General features: G+C 57.1%; 2 protein-coding genes across 5 annotated transcripts; one reads left to right on the forward strand and one right to left on the reverse strand.

Moving 5' to 3' along the window:
* The first annotated feature begins 225 nt into the window (after positions 1-225).
* RUVBL2 (RuvB like AAA ATPase 2) lies at positions 226-7,300 on the forward strand. Its single transcript, XM_006274864.4, has 15 exons — positions 226-369; positions 558-606; positions 746-801; positions 1,272-1,413; positions 1,790-1,919; positions 2,339-2,405; positions 2,586-2,692; positions 2,955-3,048; positions 3,646-3,769; positions 4,014-4,108; positions 4,542-4,660; positions 5,755-5,874; positions 6,334-6,463; positions 6,980-7,094; positions 7,177-7,300. The coding sequence occupies exons 1-15, from the start codon at positions 358-360 to the stop codon at positions 7,200-7,202; spliced, it is 1,386 nt and encodes a 461-aa protein (XP_006274926.1). The 5' UTR covers positions 226-357; the 3' UTR covers positions 7,203-7,300.
* Positions 7,301-9,161: 1,861 nt separating this feature from the next.
* On the reverse strand, positions 9,162-20,553 carry PNKP (polynucleotide kinase 3'-phosphatase). Of its 4 annotated transcripts, none has more exons than XM_014597139.3 (17): positions 20,421-20,553; positions 19,844-19,972; positions 19,586-19,632; positions 18,538-18,996; positions 18,338-18,417; positions 17,908-17,965; positions 17,721-17,828; positions 14,671-14,742; positions 14,353-14,401; positions 13,648-13,718; positions 13,481-13,573; positions 12,861-12,957; positions 12,668-12,729; positions 12,467-12,576; positions 9,853-9,940; positions 9,660-9,721; positions 9,162-9,424 (listed from the first exon to the last, which is right to left on the reverse strand). In XM_014597139.3, exons 2-17 carry the CDS (start codon positions 19,968-19,970, stop codon positions 9,304-9,306), a joined length of 1,704 nt encoding a protein of 567 aa, XP_014452625.1. In that variant the 5' UTR covers positions 19,971-19,972; positions 20,421-20,553; the 3' UTR covers positions 9,162-9,303. The 4 variants fall into 4 exon arrangements, 3 of the variants coding, with proteins under 3 accessions (XP_014452625.1, XP_019344423.1, XP_006274927.2); XM_019488878.2 differs by having other exon boundaries at positions 19,844-19,993; XM_006274865.4 differs by lacking the exon at positions 20,421-20,553 and having other exon boundaries at positions 19,844-20,089.
* Positions 20,554-21,139: the final 586 nt, after the last annotated feature.

A 21,139-nucleotide genomic window follows, 5' to 3' on the forward strand; every position in this document is an offset into this window, starting at 1 on the left:
CCGTGCTGCGATTGGGTGAAGGGGTCGCTGACTGGCAGGAGGTAGACACGTGGGGCGGGGACCAGGCAAGGCTTCGGCAGTGGGGGGGGGGTCTTAAAGGGGAAGTGTCACGCCTTCCAGGAAGGGGAGGGGGAAAGGTAAGGAGTGGTGGAGTGGGGAAGCTGAGACGGGCAGTGGAAGAGGAAGGAAGCGGACAGAGGGTGGCAGCTCCTTTCAGCCGGGGAGGTGCGAGGGGAGCCCGGAGGACCGCGAACCATAGAGCAGCACCTAGAGCGGCTGCCCCAGTCCTCCGCGGCATGCTGCCTCGACTTCCGGTTTGTCACTTTCGGGCCGTGCTGGGCGGTTGGTGTGCGCATCATGACAACCACGGTGAGCGCCCCCCCCGGGAAGAAGGGGCGTGCCGGTCCTGGGATCGGGCCCAGTCCCGCGGGGGGTGGGGGCGGGGAATCAGGTCCGAGATCCGGGCTCTTGGGGGAGGGGGGGGAGAACGGCGCGGGGCCGTCACATGGGGGAAGGGCGGGGTCAGGACCCCCCTGACCCCGTCTCCCCTGCCTCAGACCACGAAGGTGCCCGAGGTGCGCGACGTGACGCGGATCGAGCGCATCGGTGAGTCCTGGTGGGGGGGCTCGAGCCAGACCATCTCCATGGAAACCGTTGCTTGGCAGCGGGCTTGAAGGGGGAGCGGGAGGGACAGAGGGGACCCCCTCTCCCTGTCCTCATAGACCTGCCCTATTGCCTTCCCTAGGCGCCCACTCTCACATCCGCGGGCTGGGCCTGGATGATGCCTTGGAGCCTAGACAGGTATTGGGGGGGCCTCATGGGGGTGGGGCTGCACGGGCAGGATGGGAAGGGGCTGGGGGGTGGAGGCAGTACTGGGGGTGCTGGTGGACGCTGTGTAAGCCTGGGGGTTCATGGAGGTTTGAGTTGGAGGTAGCGGGGCAGGAACTGTGCGTGACTGAGGAGCGAAGGCAGAGATAGGGAGGCAGTGATGGGCATTGGTAGGGGCTATTTAGGAGTGGGAGGGGAGCAGGGGCATGGGGTAGCTGTGGTGATGGAGATAGGGGCTGGGGTTATGAGGAGCATTGTTGGGACTGCATGAGTGAGGGGGGTACAGGGCAGCCATGGCAGGAGTGGGGGCAGAGATGAGGTCTTGGGGATTATGGGGAGCCTTGGTGGAAGCCGTGAGCCGTGTGAGCAGTGGGGGTCTATGGGGGCAGCTGTGCATGGGAGGGTCTTTGCCAATCCCTACCTCTCGCATCCTGCCCCCGCAGGTCTCGCAGGGCATGGTGGGGCAGCTAGCCGCCCGCCGTGCCGCCGGTGTCATCTTGGAAATGATCAAGGAGGGGAAGATTGCAGGCCGGGCTGTGCTCATCGCTGGCCAGCCAGGCACGGGCAAGACTGCCATCGCCATGGGTATGGGCCTGGGGCAGTCTCGGGATCTGTCCATATCCATGCCCTGAGTGGGAGGGATCTTCCCTATATTCCTGTACCATATGGGATCAGGGATCATCTGTCGTCTTCTGCCCCATTCTGGGGTCTGGCTGCCATGAGAGGCATCTCCTCACTTTGCTGCCCCTGGCATTTGTACCTTCCCCAGGACCTGCCCTGTCCCCACCTCCAGGTCTCTCCTGGGCTTCCCCACCCTAAGATCTCCCCACCTGGGGGGGGGTTCCCTTCTTACCTGGGGAGCTGTGGCTCTAACCATCTTGAAGCTCTGGTGCCCATGCAGCGGGGCTGGCATAGTTGTACAGCCTCTGATGTAACCACAGCCCTTGTTCTGTTGCCCCAGGCATGGCTCAGGCCCTGGGGCTGGACACCCCCTTCACAGCCATCGCTGGCAGTGAGATCTTTTCCCTGGAGATGAGCAAGACAGAGGCACTGACTCAGGCCTTCCGGCGCTCCATTGGAGTGCGCATCAAGTAAGGATGAGCCTGGATACCTGGGTTCCATCCCTTCTTGGGGAGTGGGGACTAGTGAGATGGTGCAGGGGACTGCAAGGAGGACGCTTGAGTTCCATCTCATCTTTGAGAGGTGATGGGGATCTGGTGGATTATAGCAAGGGGACTGAAAGCCAGGACTGCTGGGTGCTGTCTCTAGCTCTGGAAGGGGAGTGGGGTCTGGTTGGTTGGAGCTGTGGGGGGCAGGGGCTGGAAGCCAGGACTCCTGGGTTCTATCCCTAGCTCCAAGAAGGGAGTGCGGTCTGATAGATCAGTCACAACAATTGCAATCGCCTCTCCCAGTCAGCGGAAGGGAGCAGCTTTATCCCGCCTCCCACCCCCATTTAACAGGAGCAGTTGGGGTACAGTCCTGACTTTTTCTCTGTCCCTCATCCCTGCAGGGAGGAGACCGAGATCATTGAGGGGGAAGTAGTGGAGATCCAGATCGACCGCCCAGCTACTGGCACTGTAAGTGGGGATTGGGGCTGGGCAGGGGCTGTCCTATGCTGGATCTGAGCTTCCCCCATAGGAACGTGACTGTGAATCCCCTCAGCTTGGCATATATGGGACAGGGTTGGCTGAGGCTCCCCTTGCCAGACCGTTCCTGTCAGGTGTGATGAGCAACTGCATCCATCTGTCTATCTGCAGGGTGCCAAGGTGGGGAAGCTGACACTGAAGACAACAGAGATGGAGACCATCTATGACCTGGGCACCAAGATGATTGAGTCCCTGACCAAAGAGAAAGTCCAGGCGGGGTGAGCAGGACTTCTTCCCCTCAGGGTGGTATATAGACTGGAGCACAAGGGCGCCACCTGTGCAGATGCGGATGTGGCCAGTGCACTGCGCTGCCCTTCCACCCACCCACGGCAGTGGTGACCCTGAGCACTGCTGGATGTCTTCCCTCTAGTTTCCCTGAGGAGGTTGGATGTGCTCCCACCTCACTTCAGCAGACATCCAGGGATGACCTTGCCCCCCTTCTCTGAGGCAGCCAGGCCTGAGCCCTCCTTCCTCCCACAGGGACGTCATCACCATTGACAAAGCCACGGGCAAGATCACCAAGTTGGGACGCTCCTTCACTCGAGCACGGGACTATGATGCCATGGGTTCCCAGGTATGCAGGAAGTGGGGGCAGTGGGTGCCCCTGGGTACCAGAGCATTGGGGGTGGGGGGAAATGAGGCCCCCAGGTTCTATTCCAGTGGGGTGGGAGGATCCTGCCTCAGGTAGGGAGTCGGACTAAATGACCTCTGGAGGTCCCTTCCAGCACAACTTCTCTATGATTCCAGGGGCTAGGGCCTAGAAGATGTGTGTTTTTTGTTTTTTTTTTTAGGTACTGAGGCTTGAGCGAGATGGGGGGCTACTGGGTAAGGAGGGGCATAGGCAGAGCTGTGGAGTGGGGACTTCTGGCTATCAGCTGCAGGGTGCAATAGGGAAGGGGGCTCCCAGGTGACACCAGACAGGCTGAGCTCCCCCCTAACACAGAGGACTTTGGTGTGGACATAGAGCTGGTGAGACCAGCCCTGAGATCTCTCCCGCTGCCCCATCCCCAACCAGACCAGATGCTGCAATGGGAGGTAGGGGTTGTGGGGGACGAGTCTGAGTTGTTTGCCACACATGCAGTGCCAGGGGAGAGGCAGTGGGGTTGCAGGGCAGGGAGTGGGGGCAGTAGGTGAGCTCTGAGCTGTCTCCCCCCTCTCCCCCCAAATCCAGACCAAGTTTGTGCAGTGCCCAGATGGGGAGCTGCAAAAGCGCAAGGAGGTGGTTCATACAGTATCGCTGCATGAGATTGATGTCATCAATAGCCGCACCCAGGGATTCCTGGCTCTCTTTTCAGGTACCACCTGCCCCCCACCTACACCAAGGCTTCCTCCTCCTATGGCCTAGGCCTGCAGCAGACCTATCCCCAGAGGGGGTTTGCCCTTGTCCCTGGGGTATTTGGAGCATGAACATCTCCCTCGCACCCCACACAGACATTATTCTCTGCCCACAGGGGCAGGTGGAACCCCTGTGTGTCCCTTATGGGACTCTGTACTAGGGGAGGGGTCTCCATACATGAGCCCCTCCCTTTCCCACCCCAGGTGACACTGGTGAGATCAAGTCAGAGGTGCGGGAACAAATCAACGCCAAGGTGGCTGAGTGGCGTGAAGAGGGCAAAGCTGAGGTCATCCCAGGGGTGAGTGTGCAAGTTGGTGGGCACTGGGGTGGGGTCTTCCAGGCTTTGTGGGGTTCTCTTTGGAGGGAAGTGGGGAGCTGGGACTAGGAGTGGCAGCCTGGGGTCAGTATGGTGGTAGGGGGAGTACTTGAGGCTGGGCCACCTTTTGGGGGAGCAGCAAGCAGGGCACAGGACTATGGGGTAGGGGCTGGGATCAGGGGATTCCTAGGGTGACCCCATGGTGCAGTTTTTGGGAAAGGGGAACATTAGACATTAGGGTGGCACTGGGGTGATCCATGGCTCCCAGCTATGAGGGACTGGGGAGAGGCCCCAGTGGGTGTCCCTGGGTACCAGAGTGAAGGGGAAGTGGGACCCCTTCATCATACCTTGTGTCCCACGCTCTCCTCCCTCCCCCCCCCCCCCCCCCCCCCACTGACCTGCTCTTCTAACCCAGGTGCTCTTCATCGATGAGGTGCACATGCTAGACATCGAGTGTTTCTCCTTCCTCAACCGGGCGCTGGAGAGTGACATGGCGCCTGTGCTCATTATGGCCACTAACCGCGGCATTACCAGGTCAAGCATGGCAGAGCGGGTGGTGGGCATGAGGCTTCAGCCTCAAACCCCTGCTCTCGTGAGGACCCCCTCCAGGCCCACCCAAGACAAGATCAGCCTTAGCTACCCTTCACTATGCCTATTCCAGTCCAGTTCATCTCCCCTGGTCCCAGAAACTCGACCTGATATCCCAGCACCCCCTAAGCACTCCATCTCTCTGCTAGGAAGATCTTACAGACCCCACCTCCAGCCCCTACACACTGACCACAGGCTGCTACTTCTAATTCCAGCTCCCCTCTTCCCTCCAGGGAGAATCCCATGACCCCTGAAAGACACCCCCCCTCCCCCAGTGGCCCCCAATGTGGGTACCATACAGTCATTTTCTGGCATTGCCATTTTCCTGATCCTTCCCATCAGGGGAGCTCCTGGTTTAAAGCAGATGTTTGTACTGGTCCCCAGTTGCAGAACTTGGTGTTACAAGTTTGAATTTTATTCCCACCTGCCTGCTCCAATACATCCCACAGGATATTTTGAGTCTTTGTGTTAGCAGTACTCCCCAGGCCTGTGCTGTCAGCCAGACCCCTGCTTCCTGTGCCTGGACCATTAGCAGAGACAGGCCAATGGCTTAATCCTTGAGGAGCTCCTCTAGTGTCCTCCTTCCCTCCAGCCCAGTATGTCCCCTTTCAGGCCACCTTCCCTGGAGCCCATCCATGCCTCACTTGCCTCACAGCCAGTTGGCTTGTTTCTGCCCCCTGGAGTGATGTTTGGACATATGTGATCGCCAGTGTTACCTTGAGCTGGGAAAAGACATTCTCTGTTGCAGGTCCCAGCTGGCCCCTGGAGTAGATGAGAGCCTGCCCCACACCCTCACAGTGGGACTTAAACCCTTGGTTAGGGGGTGGGACAGGGGCAGATTAGGTCATCAAATGGGCAGGCCATCCCTTGGTTAGACCACCAGAGGGGTGGAACCTAGGCAGGGGCAGGGCATCACTTGGTGGGAGCAAAGGATAGGGGTCAGTTAGGTTATTGGTTGGAGGCCTGCACAAGGGCAGGGCGCTGCATGATGGGCATGGCAAGACCCCAGTGCCCTGATGCCTCCAACTCTTTCCCTGCAGAATCCGTGGCACCAACTATCGGAGCCCCCATGGCATCCCCATCGACCTGCTGGACCGGTTGCTCATCATCTCTACCTCGCCCTACAGTGACAAGGAGACCAAACAGATCCTCAAGATCCGGTGAGGCCGGGGCCCCCCAGTCACAGACCCCTCTACCCTTCCTGGTCCCTCAGGAGTGTTTCCCCTGCATCACAAACTTTGCTTCCCCTTTTAGCTCTCCAATCGGAGGGTTCTTCCCTGCATCGCAGACCTTCTCCTCCCCCTTCCAAGCTCCCCCATAGGAGGGTTCATCCCCTTCAATGGTAGGGCCCATCCTGCCAACTCCCTTACGTCAGGGTCCTCTCCTTCCTTCCCCTCCTCTTGCCCCCCACCCCTCCCCCCAGCACCTAAGGCTGCGCCCAGGGCCCTTCAGTCCAACAGTGGCCCCACCCCCCAGTCACATTTCCCTCCAGGGGTCCCGGTACTGTAATCTACCCCAGCTTGGGGGAAAGGCAGGAGGAGGGAACAGTGCCCACAAGAGCTGCCACAGACCAGCCAGCACTGCAAGGTTCCCTTAAGCAGTGTCTGACCCCCACCCAGGTGTGAGGAGGAGGACGTGGAAATGAACGAGGATGCCTACACGGTGCTGACTCGCATTGGACTGGAGACCTCGCTGCGCTATGCTATCCAGCTCATCACCGCTGCCAACCTTGTGTGCCGCAAGAGGAAGGTCAGCCCAGATGCCTGGGTCCCACCCCAGGAAGGGGGTGGCCACTAGAATGGAGCTGGGAACCTAGGTGCTCTCGCAGCTCTGGGCAGGAAGTGGGGTCTTGGGGGGATTAGAGCAGAAAGGGTGGGAGCCAAGACTTCTGGCTTCTGTCCTAGTCCTGAGTGGACTCTTTGGTCTGGAGGGTTACAGCAGGAGAGCTGGGATGCCTGGGTTCTTCACTGCTCTAGGAGGGCAGTGAAATCTGGAGCTCTGGCAGGGGGGAAGGTGGATGCATGGGTTCTGGGAAAGGAGTGGGGTCAAAGGAGGGGAGCTGCAACTCCTGGGATCTCTCCCAGCTCTGGGAGAAGGGGGGATAAGGAGTCAGGACACCTGGGCTCCCTCCCAGCCCTAGAAGGCAGAGTGGGTAACTCCCTTGTGGCTCTGGTGACACGGCCAAGTGAGAGGATTTGGATTGCAGGGGGGTGGTCCTGGCACAGGATCCCTCCACAGCTGACACTTACCCTGATCCTCCCCCAGGGTACAGAGGTTCAGGTGGAGGACATCAAGCGTGTCTACTCCCTCTTCTTGGATGAGTCACGCTCCACCCAGTACATGAAGGAGTATCAGGATGCCTTCCTCTTCAATGAGCTCAGTGAGTCAGGGGGTATAGGGAGAGAGGAAATGGCATAATCCAGCCCCTTCCCCTTGGATTCTAACCTTCTCTTCTCTTGCAGAGGGGGAGAACATGGACACCTCCTGATGGACCCAGACCCCCTTCACTCCCCCTCAGCTCAGCCCTTGGCACCTGTTTTTCAATGTTTAGGGTTTTTTGATAAAATAAATTTTTTTTTTTTTGGAGATTGGCTGGACACTGGAATGGGGAGGGGGCAGAATGCCTGGATTCTCCTGACTGGGAGTTTAGAGCGAGGTGGGGGAGGGGAGAAAAGGATGGGTTCTTCTTTTGGCTGTGGGGGATACAACAGGGGAAGATGGGACACCTGGTTCTCTCCTGGCTGGGTAAGGGGAGTCTATTGGTGTTTGGGGACTAGGATCCATGGGTTTGACCCAGCTGGGAGCTTGTAACACACCTACTGCTCTCCCATATCTATACCCTTCTAGCAGAAATCTCCCCCCCCCCCCCCCCCCCCCCGAGACTGACCCCTCTTTTCCACCCCCCCTGGAGTCCTAGGGGCTTCATGCTGCCCACCTATAGGGCCCCCCCACCCACCTACCCAGGCCAAGCCCAATCACTTCCCTCCCAGCAAACGACCTTCTCTAACCCCTGGCCCTTTGCTGTGGGGGTGTAGGCAGGCTGTGATGGTCTCCCAGGGGCAGATTAGGTCACGGGGTAGGCAAGGCATCCCCCGATTAGATCCTGAGAGCTAGCCTGTGGGGACAGGAGCTTGCCTGGTTAAATCACTGGTTGGAGTCCTGGAGAAGGGTAGGGCACCACCATGTGACTGGGTCACTGGTAAGGGGGAAGGCAGGGGTGCCCATCATGGGGAGACCCCAGTACCCCACATCATGCCCCAATGCTCTCCCATTCCCAGCCCAGGGCTCCCACATATCCATCTCCTGGCCACATGCAGAAGCTTCTACCTGGAGTTGAGGGTGGCTGCTCAGATCCCCATGGCTAGCAGGCACTGAGCAGAGAGAAGGGTCCACTTGTGTCCCTGCCAGGCTTCACCCCAGGCTGGGCAGTGGGTGTCATTGGCACAGGACCCACTGTATGCAAAGGGCTGGGTCAGAGGCCAGTGCAGTAGCTTAGAGTAGCTCATGGAGATAAGGGGGTATTTGTGCAAATGGGGCCACACACAGCTGATGGGGACCAGAGTCCTCATGCAGCACTAGCCCTTGTGCAGCTGATGAAAGGGAGAGACAGGAATCCTTGTGTGACATGGGGCTGTGGGCAGCTCCTGGCAGCAGAAGCCTTCACGTTTCACCCTACCCCATTGAGCACTAAATGTGGGGCAACCAAGAACTCCCAGCCACATTTACTCAAGGCAGCTTAATTTGGATTAAAGTAAAGTAGGGGTGTGAATGTACTGCTGCATGGACCCCCTAGTGGAGCACGGACCTATTGGGGCTAGCCAGGGGCCCAAGGTTAAGCTTAGTGAGTGTGCACAGACCCTGCTGGTCCTCCAGGACCTTCCCATAATCCATGAGTAGCTCAGCTCATGCAGTGCCTCTGAAGATGACCAGAGGCCTGATAAGGAAGGGTACGTACACAACAAAGGGCAGACTTCCCCCATCCTTGCCCTGTCCTGGTGTGGCCCAAGGGCCACAGCCTTCACCCCAGCCCTGGTGAGGACCAAGCTTTGAGCCTCTGCCCAGCCATCTGCAAGCTGTGGTCTGGGGGCAGGAGGTTGGATACCCCAAACTACCAAACCAGTGCTGAAGGGCAGGGGGCACTACCAAGCATGGGTATGCCTGGTCCCTGGCAATGCCTCCCCAGCACAGCCCCAGTAGATCATACTACCTGCTTCAGCACCTTCCTACGAGTGCCCCCTCCCCTGCTAGGAAAAGAACCCAGGTGTCTGGGCACCCCCATTGGGCAGTTAGAGGCCAAAACACCCGGGTTTGGGCACAGTGACCCTAGAGGGGAAAGACTCTGTGCCCCTCCCCCCCGTGCCCCACCCCTTGAGGTGGCTAGTGCCCCCTAGCAGGGAAAACCCCTACCCCTGGGGCCCCATCTGGGGTAAAAGCACCAAGGCCGAGGTCTCTTGTATCTCTTTATTAGCGTCTTAAACAGTAAAAGCCCCCAGTTGTGGCACAGTGCCATCCTGACCAGCAGGGGACACTGGATCAGGGATGGGGGTCAATGCGGGGGCAGGGCAGGGCAAGCCAGGCCAGGTTGGGGCTCAGCCGTCAGAGAACTGGCGGTACAGTGCAGCCAGGCGGGCATCAGGGAAACGCGGTACAAAGTGCACCTGCAGGATCTGGGAGAAGCCCTCGCTCAGTGCTGGCGCCACGAACTTGCTCCTAGGGGAGAGGAGGGGCTCAGTGCTGTGAGCTTCCCCTAGGTAGGGTCTCCCCTCCCCCTAGCAGTAGCCCTGTTGCATTCAGGATTACTTTGCCTCTGCCTGCCCTCCCCACCCCACATTGTGCGAGCTTCTCCCCTAAGGTATGGTCTCTGCTCCTGGCACTACAAACTTGCCTACAGGCAGGGAGAACTCTCCCTTGCCCCCTATGGAGTGCCCCCTTCCCCAGCACTCACTTGTAGGTGTTGAGGACAACATCGGTGACAGAGACATGCCCTGTTTCTGTCATGTCCCGGAACTGAAAGGACAGATGAGCTCTGGTCAGTGGGAGATGAGACCTTTCCCCTCCATAGGGCACTGGCCCTGATCTGGATCCAGGGCAGGAGTGAGGCAGTGGCTTTTTCCCCACTCTGAGGGGTCTTCACTCACCCTGTTGTTGTGTTTGGCCTGCTCCAAGGAGGCCATGAAGAGGAAGCAACGGCAGGGAACCCCGGCATCCTGGGCACATTCAATGTACCTGGTTGGGGAAGTGGGGAGAGATTCACAAGGGGAGAGGGGGACTGGAGAACCTCTCCTAGGTCCCCCCATCCCCAAGGTCACAAAGCAGTTGGGCTGGAAGGGACCTCACAAGGTCACAGCTAGTCCAGTCCTGCTCAGGGCAGCATCATCCCTGACTACACCATCCCAGCCAAGTGTCTGTCCAACCTGCTCTTCAAAACTCCCAAGGATGGAGATCCCAGCTTTTCTAAACAGCTTGTCCCAATGCTTGACCACCCTCAGGAAGTTCCTCCTCATCTCCATCCTCAATTTCCTCTGCTGCAGCTCAAGGCTATTGCTCCTAGTCCTGTCCTGTTCCCTGCAGCCACAAAGAAAAATCCATCTCTGTTCTCTCTGCAATTGCCGTAAGTCTTCTCCGGGTTAAACAGTCTCAGCTCTTTCAGCCTTGTAAATCCTGCTTCCCAGGTCTCTGATCTTTTTTGTTGTGCTCTGCTGGGATCTTTCAAATCCACCCACATCTTGAAGTGCAGGGCCCCAAACAGGACCCAGTGCTCCAAGGAAGGCCTCCCCAGTGCTGAAAAGATGGAATTGTCACTTGATTTGCAAGGGGCACTCCATTCCTAGGATTATAGTAAAGTCAGGCTGAAGGGAATCTCACAAAGTAACATCTAGTCCAGCCATCTGCTCAAGACCGGATAATCCTTGACTTAAAACCATCCCGGCCAAGTGTCTGCCCACCCTGCTCTTGAAAACTTCCAAGGACGGAGCTCCCACAGTTTCCCTAGGCAGTCTGTCCCAATGCTTGACCACCCTGATAATCAGGAAGTTCCTCATCTCCAACCTAAATTTCCCCTGCTGCAGTTTGAGGCCATTGCTCCTAGTCCTGTCGCCTATGGCCACAGAGAAAAACCCATTTCCATCCATTCTAGACCCGTTCTAGTCTCTAGAATATCTGCACCTCCACCCAACTTGAGCAAGATGCACTTCATCCCCTAATTCAAATAATTCATTAATGATCCAGATTGACATTGCCAATGTGCACACGCCCTGAAGACAGAAGTGCACTGCAGGATATGCCTAGCACCCTGTTTGACCAGCCCCAAGCTACATGACCCACCTTAAAAGATAAGACCCTAGGAGAGCCTTGACTAGTGGAACATCAAGACCATTAAAAAGAAAAAGTTGTTAACAGCTGTGCAATGAAGAGTGTAAAAGAGATCAGGGAGATTGAACTATGAAGTCAGCTGACTCCCTCAGTCAGGGAACGGCACTTGATGTCTCCTCCCAACCAGACACTGAGCCATGGATGCTACTCCTCAGGTACAACGATCCAAGCAGTTATGTCTCTATCTTACAGTGGGATTATTTACCTAATGCCAGGGGTTGCCAACCAGGGGTATGCATGCCCCTGGGGGTACTTGTTAAGGCCCCAGGGGTACACGGCAGCAGTGTGGAGAAGTGGGGGCACTTCTGGTTTCACTGCTGCACACAGGGGACCCCTCAGGCTCATCAACTGGGTACTCCCTGCTTCTTGACTGGCTGCCAGGGGTACACCAACCAAAAAAGGTGGAAATCCCCATACCTAATGAATCACTCCAGGGCAATGAACACCTCCAAGTGGAAAGCAGTAGTTGATGAGGCTGGTTCTAATTTAAGCTATGTACAAGCAAAGCAGGACTAAGAACTGAGGGTTTTGTGACTAAAACTGCCCTCTGGAGGGAAGTCTTTGATCCTTCCTTTTTGTACTGACATGGGATCCTAGTTGTCCACTCGCCATAGAAAACTGCAGAAAAACAAGGATGTGCACATTTTTTTTAAATGGAAATTTTCTGCTTTCTTTTTTTCTTGCAGACAACTAAGATCCCTATAAATGACTTTTGGGGGTCCCTTCCAGCCTGACTTCACTATGATTCTGATTCCTGCTTAAACAGGACATAAAAGAAACATGCTATCATCCATATCAACCCTTTCCTGAGCTCTCACTGGTCTACAGCAGTGGTGGAGGGCACTGGTTGCACTGCCTTTGATTTCTGCTCCACCCAAAATTTAAAACCAACTGTGGGGTAGTGGCAGCAGCATTTCCAGTCAGGCAGCGCTGCAGAAGTCAATTGACTTCATGGCTCATAATCATCTTCCTTATCCCTTCTGAACCCTTCATTCCATAGGTGTTAACAACCCTCTCTACATTTTAAATGGTCTTGATGCTCCACCAATCAGGCTGCCTTTTGTTCTGCAATGCCATTGTGTGTTCACTGCTCCTGGTGATGAAGTTCCTATTTCACAGCCCAGCAGATTGTTTTTAACTTTTTGCAATGAAGTTGTATTTGCTTCTGCTTCAATCCTAAATGAAATAATACAGCCCTGGGCCCCCACGATGTTAGGGAAGCTTCTAGTTTATTTTTAACGAGAAAAATACCTGCTGTGTTATACGTGATGGGACCTCTCAGCATCTGCACCCCACTTTTCAAAGTCCCAGATCCACCCATGGTCTCAAGCTTGCACTCCCAGTCTCAGTGTCTCCCTCCCTCTCTCCCTCCAGCCCAACCTGCGACGTGACTCCAGGTCAGGGTTGGTGTTGTCCACGGCTGCGCTCTTGCCCTGGCGCAGTGCTGCTGTGCAGGCTGCCACGCACTTCTGCCAGGAGCCCAGTGTATCCTGGGGGAGAGGACGGGAGGCGAGAAGGACTCAGATCCGCACCACATGAGGGAGATGGAGTCCTGTCCCCCTCACTGTGCATCCTCCTTACCCGGTTGGCGTACGCATAGCCAGCAGGCACTAGGTGACGCTTCAGGAAGGTTGACTTGCCAGCTGCAGGGGGAAGAGATGGGGTCAGTGCTGGGGGTGGGGGCAGAGGGGAAACTCGGGGCTGGCCAATGGGATCATGGCAGCACAGGGCTTGTGGGAGCTGGAGAGGCTGTGCCATGAGGAACCAGACTCACCTGCAGGGAAGCCAACAGCCACCACCAGCTCGGGTGTGGGCCATACCAAGAGGGCGTTGGGTGGGTCATAAAGGGGCCCATCAGGATCCAGGTGCCTCTGTAGGGGGAGAGGGGAAAGAGTGGGGATGTTAGAGACACCGTGCCTGCCCCAGCCCCTCTCACCTCCCTCCCAAGAAGAGGCCTTTTTTAAGGTGCTCAGCCAGGAGGGTGGGGGTGCTCCAAGCCCAGGCAGGGGACATCTTGAGTGTTAAGCAGCAGGGAAGGGATGCCTGGGATGTGGGGAGAGAGTGCTCCTTGGGAGAGTTTGTTGAGGCAGGGGGCAGTTTGTTGTTAGGGGTGTAACATCCCTCATGCCCTGCTGCCCTTCTCCAACCCCCTCAATCTCCACCTATTCCACACCCCTCCCTCCCTCCCCCTGTCCCATAAGACCCTGCCTGCCCCACAGGCAACTGGGTAGGACCCCAGAGGGAAGGTCCTCAGGGGCAGAGAGGGGCAGGCAGAGCCCTGGAATGGAGCAGGACCCTGGGACCAGAAGGGGGTACTCATGGGGCTGAAGGGGGGCAGTGGGAAATGGCCAGGCCCTGCCAGAGGATAAGTCAGGGACAAAGTGGGGCACTCACCGGGTCGAAGGCAGGCAGCTGGAAGGGGGCAGGTGCCCAACCCAGGAAGAACTCCTCGGGGGTATGGAATGGCAGTGCTGCATTCAGGGCAAACTGGGGGCAGAGACGGTGTCAGGGGGTCACTGGGGTGGGGTGGGGTAGGGGGTTGGGGGAGGCAGGTCTTATACCAGGCGGTCACTGCAGGAGAAATCCTTCTTCTTGTGCCCAGGGGCCCAGTTCGGGGGGCGTCCGGCTGCATCTGGGTGAGACAAGGAGGTGATACCCCCCACTCCAGCCCTGCTGCTTTCCCCATGGTGTAGACCAGTGTCTGCCCTACCATTCCCAAGAGGGGCTTTGGAGGGCAGAGAGCTGGAGTAGAGTAGGAGACACTAGCAGGGCTGTGTATCGAGTAAGGAGGGGAAGTTACCCAGGAGTTCTGGAGTAAGAGCCAAGCACCCGGGGGGGGGGCACGTGCACGCACGCACACGCCACGCCACGCCACACCACGACACACGGACAGATGACGACGACAACATGACACGCACGACGACAGGACTTGGGGCAAGGGCGCTATGGATCGGGGTTGAGGGACTCCAGCAGCTCCCAGGGTGAAGGGTTTTGGAGTAACCTGTCACTTTCCTCCAACTTCCCCAATGCCCTCCACCCTCACAGTCTAGCCTGGACTGCCTCCCACACCTCCCACCCCAGAAGGCAGAGCCTCCTGCTTCCCCCTCGCAGGCCCCAGTACCCACCCCCCATCCCAAGCTCGTTATGGCTGGGAGGGGAGACCACTGCTGTGTCCCCAGACTGGGGAGGGGCTCTCCCAAACCCAGCCCTGAGGCCTAGCCCCTATCCCACACCTGAAAGAGGCTGCCCCCTTCCCCCACACTCACCTCCCACATACAGGCTGTGCTGTATGGATACAGACAGGCCCCCGTTTGCCTGGGGAGGGGTAGTAAGAAGGGTAAGTGCCCTGCCAACCCCTCATCCACTTCACTCTCCCAGCACCCCCCACACACCCTGCCTGCCCCTCACCACCCTACCAGCTCCCACCCTACTGCCTCTTCCCCAACGCCCCCAGCCCACATCCCCTCTACCCTTCAAGACTCTGCTGCCCCTCCCCCCCACATCCTTAACATCCCCCCCCCAATCCCCTTCCACGCACACCCCTCTATCCCATAAACCCCTGCTGCCATCCCCCACCTGGGTACCTTTTGGCACAGATGTTCCCACATGCCCAGCACAGGCTTCCGGTAGATCCCAGTACCAGTGGCAACCAGCAGCTGAAAGAGGAAAGGGGGTGGCTTGTGCATGTGTGATGTGGGAGACACAGACAGGAGCAGTCTCACCCCCACCCCAAGCCAGCCCATCTCAGGTGCCTATATACTAATGCCAGGAGCATGGGGAACAAGCAGGAGGAGCTAGCCCTCCTACTCCCTAGTGTGCATTATGATCTTGTAGGGATTACGGAGACCTGGTGGGAATCCTCACACAACTAGGACCAGATGGGGAAGAAAGGTGGCAGCATTGTTTTCTATGTGAAAGTGCCTCTTTGGAAGCTGACAACAGCTCCAAAAATGAACATCTAGAAACTCTCTGGGTTAAGTTGTGGCGGTGCGGTGAGAGAGACCTAACTGTAGGTGTATACTACAGACCACCAAACCAGGGGGAGGAACTCGATTTGGAGTTCACCCAAGAATTGATTGAGACCACACATGCACATGACATGGCAGTCATAGCCAATTTTAATTATCCAGACATCTCCTGGGAGGAACACTTGGCCAAGTTGGATCGGTTACAATCTTTCCTGAACTGTGTCAAGGAGCTCTTCCTGACTCAGGAGGTATGTGGGCCAGCCAGAGATGATGCTGTGCTAAACTTGGTCCTGGCCAAAGGAGACAACCTGGTGACTGACTTAAATATACAGGGAAGTCTGGGCAACAACAACTATTAAACCATCATGTTCACTGTCCAAATGCAAATTCCAACAAGCTTAGGTCACCAAGTGCTGCGGGACCAGGGACCAAAGACGAAAGGTGCACATGAAAAGTGGTTGTCCCTTAAGGACATGATCCTTGAAACACAAAGGAAGTCCATTCCCATGCAGAGAAAAGGTAAAAGAAGGGCTGGAAAGCCCTCTTGGCTAAACGGGGAACTCACAGTCCTCTTAAGAAAGAGACTTATAAACAATGGAAGCTCAGTGCAGGCCTCAAGAAGGACTATTCCACGATGGCCTGCATTTGCAGCGAACAGATAAGAAAGGCTAAAGTGACGACCGAACTTTGATTAGCAACGGGAATCAAGGGCAACAAGAAGTCCTTCTTTAGGTACACAGGGAACAGGACGAAGACAAATGGGAGCGTGAGGCCATTGCTCAACAACTCAGGAGAGCTGGTCACTGGCATCCAGGAAAAAGCTGAACTCCTGAATAACTACTTTGCCTCGGTCTTTCACAGGACTAAGAGAAAAAATGCCAGGTAGGAGTACAAGATGAGCACGGTAGGAATAATCGCCTTCCTACTACTGCTGTAGAATTGGTGTATGACTAATTACAAAAATTAGACATATACAAGTCAGTGGGACTGGATGCTCTTCATCCAAGAGTGCTGAAGGAGCTGGCTGAAGTCGTTGCGGAATTCCTGGTGAAACTCTTCCACAACTCATGGTGCTCTGAAGTCCCTGAGGACCGGAAGAGGTCCAATGTTGTGCCTATCCACAAGAAGGGCAGGAGGAAGGCCACGGGTAACTATAAGCCAATCAGCCCAACTTCCATCCTAGGGAAAATCCTAGAAAAGTTCATCAAGGAGTCTATCTGTGATAAGCTTGCAGAAGGGAAGATTCTAAACGACAGCCAGCATGGTTTCAGCATGGGCAGGTCTTGTCTTACCAACCCCATCTCCTTCTATGACCAGGTGACTCACCATCTGGACACGAGAGAGCCGGTTGACATTGTATACCTAGACTTCCAAAAGGCCTTTCATCTCATATCCCACGATGTCCTTGTGAGAAAACTGGGTTATGGGCTTAACTCCGAGACAGTCAGGTGGGTGAAAAACTGGCTGCAGGATAGGACCCAGAGAGTCATAGTGACCTTATCTGTCTTCCTGCTGAGAAGTGGGCAGTGGTGTCCCACAGGGGTCAGTGCTTGGTCCAGCACTTTTTAACATCTTTATTAACAATTTGGACATGGGGGTGAAGAGTTCACTGGCCAAGTTTGTGGATGACACCAAGTTATGGGGGACTGTGGTCATGCTTGAAGATAGGCTACAGATACAGGCGGACCTAGACAGGCTAGCAAGTTGGGCAGACTGGAATCTGATGAAGTTCAGCGTCAAGAAATGTAAAGTGCTCCACCTTGGGATGAGCAGCCCCCAACACACCTACAGACTTGGCAGCACCAAACTGATTAGCACCATGAATGAAAGGGGCTTGGGGGGTAATAACAGACCACAATATGAATATGAGCTGGCAGTGTGATGCTGTAGCCAGTAGGGCAAATAATACCCTAGAAGTAATGGCCACAAGTAATACTCTGGCATGCATCAATTGATGCACCTCCAACAAAACCAAGGAGATGATTCTTCCAGTCTACTCAGCACTGGTTAAACTGCAGCTGGAGTACTGTGTCCAGTTCTGGGTACCACACTTCAACAGACATGGACAAGCTTGAGAGAAGCCAAAGAGGAGACATCTGTATGATCAGGGTATTACATGGCAAGCCATACAAGGAAAGGCTGAGGGATCTGGGACTCTTCACCCTGAAGAAAAGAAGGCTGAAAGGGAACCTGATAGCAGCTTACTGCTACACTAGCAGAATACATCTAGGGCTTGGTGAGCAACTGTTCACCAAGGCAACCAAGGGGAAAACTAGAAGTAATGGCCACAAGCTCCTGGAAGACCGATTCAGGCTCAACATTAGGAAAAACTTCTTCACAGTCAGGGTGTCCAGACTGTGTAATAATCTCCCGTCAGAGGTGGTGCAATCATCTACCCTGGAAATTTTCAAGAGGAGACTGGATGGTCACCTTGCTGGGGTCACCTGACCCCCAGTCATCTGTCCTGCTTGGTGCAGGGGGGCTGGACCCGATGATCTTCCGAGGTCCCTTCCAGCCTTAGAATCTATAAATCTGAGCTGGCCATCAGGGACTACACACAGCACTGGGGGCATCTTTGAGCACTAGGGGGGCAGGAGCTAGACAGGGTCCAACCCCCTAGCCCCCCAACCCCCCACATCCCAGGTTCCAACCCCAGCCCTGCTCACCTGTATGGGCAGCCCCAGCTGCTCCACCACTGCCTCCGCTTTGGCCTTGAAGACTTCGGGGCGCAGGCGGCCTCGGCTGATCCCCAGCTGGTTGGTGAAGATGATGATCTGGGGAGACAGTAATGTGGGGGTCAGTGGAGAGGCTGGGGGAGGGAATGGGGGGAGGGGCCAAGGTGGGGGGGAATACCTTATACCCTTCTCTCTGCAGTTGCTTCAGCTTCTGGGGGACCTCAGGGTACAGGATCCTTGGGGGGTGGAGAGAGGGGGAGGGAAGAGACAGGAGTTATCCCAAGACCTCACACGCTGGAAACTGCTGGGGTCCCTCGCTCCTGACCCACAGCCCCCTGCCCACAGCCCTGCCAGTGCCTAGCTCTTCCCCAGAACTCCTAAGTTCCTTCTCCATCTCATTCTACACAACCCTGTCAACGTCTCCCACTCTGCCCCTGACTTCCTGCCCCACAAAACCCTGTTAATGCTCCCCACACCTGCCCCCAGCCAGCCCACTCCTGGGTTTCCCCCAGCTCTGTTGGGGTCCCCTACTGCAGTCCCAGCCCTCAACTCCCCCCCCCCCCCCCCCCCCAGCTTCATGGTGCCCCTCACTCCCAACCCGTCCTTACCTCCAGTCGTCCGGACTGGTAGGGAAAACCTTTCCTGACTGAGTGGTGATGATGGTTCCATCCAGGTCAAACCCAGCAACCTGCAGAGACAGGGAATCAAGGGCCTGGAGTTGGGGAGGAGCAGAGAAGTTCACCACTCTCCCCACAACCCCAATCCCTCAGCTCCCAGAGGTGTCCTGTCCCTTTCCACCAGAGAGTACCTTGGTGCTGGGCATGACACCCTCCTTAGTGAATACCAGCAGCTTGCTGTGTTGCTCCCAGGAGTCCTGGGGGTGGGGGGGCAGGCTCCAGGACCCCCCCAAGGGTTGGGGGGCAGCCCCACTCTTTGCTCCCTGGGCCTGGGCAGCTGTGTCCTGCAGCTGATGCAGTTTGGTGGCTACAATATCATCCTCCTCCTCATCCTCCTCAGAGGGGCTGGGAGCCTTCAGTCTCTTGTGGGGATGCTCCTCATCCTCATCTTTGTCCCCCTCTAGCTGGGGCTGGCGCTTGGAGCTGAAGAAGTCCAGCAGGGTCTTGTGGGGGGAGTGGGCCAGGGCCAGGAAGCGCAGGCCATGGGGGTAGCTGCGGTTTACCAGCCATAGTGTCTGCCCCTCCCTCAGGGTGGCGCTCTTGCCCTGCCCCAGCTCCTGGTTGTCCACTGAGGTGGGATTTACACCCAGCTGCAACAAAGGGGGGGTGCATTAGGGGAGACCACCCAAGAGGTGGCTGCATCTTAGCCCAAGGGGAGGGGTGGCCACATAAGTAGCCCACAACTTGTTCCACCTCAGAGGGACCTGCAATTCAGCACTGAGCAAGGGATAACTGAATAACCATCCCTCAAGGTGCCCCCACCCCAGAGGCAGCTGCAGCTCAGTACCAAATGAAAGGTCCCTGTATAAATAGCCCACCACGTGCCCCAATCCAAGAAATGGCTGCATCTTAGTGCCAAGCAAGATGCACCAGCTTTCAAGGTGCTCACTCCAAAGGCAGCCGCATCCCAAAACCAGGAGAGGGCGCTCTGTATAACCAGGCCCTAACATGTTCTACCCCAAAGGCAAGTACATCTCAGTACTGGGTAAGAGATCCCTGATGTGCCCCAACCCAGAGCCAGCTGCATCTCAGCACCAGGAAAGAGAACTCTGCATAAGTAGTCCCAGACACACTCCACCCTGGAACCAGCTGCATCTCAGTGTCAGGCATGGGGTCCCTGTACAAACAACTCCTCTACAAACCTGCCTCTTGGCCCCTGTGCCTGACTTCACCCTTTACCTGAGTGACTCTCACTGCCTGCTGTTTGTAGTCAGCCAGCAGCTCCACTGCAAAAGAAAACAGCAAGGAGGGAATCAGAACAAGCAACCCCCATGCTGCCAAATCCAGACACCCTAGCCCCCCTGCCACTCCCCAGACAAGATGGTCTGGGATGGGGGAGCAAGCAGGTTTGGGAGGGCTGTACCTGGGTTGGGGGAAGTTACACACAGTGCATGGAGAGTAGAGGGAATCGTTGGGGGGAGGGGGGGCCCGGCTCACCTTGCTTCCGGGAGCACTTCTTGTCGGCCACACGGGTCTCGGGGCCACGGCCCAGCACCACGGCAATGCCGTTGGGCAGGGGCACGGGGTCGTGCTTCCCGTCCTGGCTCACAAGGTGGCAAGCCATGGCTGCAGGTGGAAGGAGAGGCACTGGGCAGGAGGTGAGGGATGGCACCTCCAGTCCCATCTCCCCCTGCCTCTCCATCAGCCCCACCTCCTGCCCCACCCCAAAACAGCCAGCCCCATTCCCTTGCTCCTCCCCGCTGTCCCAAACCCCTCCCCCACCGCCGACCCCCCCCATCATCCCCATCCCCTCCCCCATTGTTTCCCGCCCCCCCCAAAAAGTCAGACCCACCATGGCTCTGCCCCTCCTCCTCCTCATCACCCCTATCCCCACCTTAGCACCGTGAATCCCTGGGGAAGCCCCCTCCCCCCAGTTGGCCCCAGCCCCTAGTGCCACAAGGCAGTTTCACCCTGGGGGACCTGATCCGCCCCTGGGGGGGCTGCAGGGGGGCCCTAGGAGGAGGGACCTCAGCTGCCCCCACGGCCGGGGTGTGGTGGGCGGGGAGTGTCACACCTATTGCAGTCCCCCCCCCACCACCACGGAAGTGGCCCCTGTGTCCGTAACCGGGAGTGGGGAGGAGCGGCGGCGGCAGCTTCTCTCCCTCGGAGGTTCCCGCCGCTGCAGCGCCGGCACTTCCGGTGCGGGTGCCACAACCACTTCCGGCCGGCGCGCGCGCAGGACCAGGCGCCGAGGGTTCCGGGACATTTTGGTTCGTAGGGGCGGAGGAGGGGGCGACGCCCAGAGCCTCTAGCGGGGTGGGGGAGGTCTGTGGGGCACACGGCCCTCTGCTTGGTGGGGGGGGGCATTGCTGGCGTCAGTCCCGCTGCATGACTCAGTGCTGTGCCCTGGTACCTGGTCCCTTACCTGCCACATCCCAAGTGCCCAGTGAGTGCTGCCCAGGATTGGGGGACCCTCTGGTGCAGCCCAGGACAGCATGGAGAGGTGGTGCTGTGGCCCAGGCTGGGGATAGTAGAGCTGTGGGCTCAGCCAATTATGGGTTGTGCCCAGAGGGCGCTGCCAAAGTCACTGGAGAGCCGAGAGATTCAGTAAGGGGTGGCTATGAGGCCCCCAGAGCCCTTGGTGTATGGGAGAAGGGCTGAGGGAACCAGAGAATGGGATTGCCCATGAGAGTTTGCCTGGGGAGGAGACAGGGGGCCTTGCAATAGAGGAAGGGGTCACCGAATCATAGAAAATAAGGGACCTAAGGAGATCATCTATTCCAACAGGTGCAT

Source organism: Alligator mississippiensis, chromosome 5 (genome assembly GCF_030867095.1).
Source record: "Alligator mississippiensis isolate rAllMis1 chromosome 5, rAllMis1, whole genome shotgun sequence".
Classification (NCBI taxonomy): Eukaryota; Metazoa; Chordata; order Crocodylia; family Alligatoridae; genus Alligator; species Alligator mississippiensis.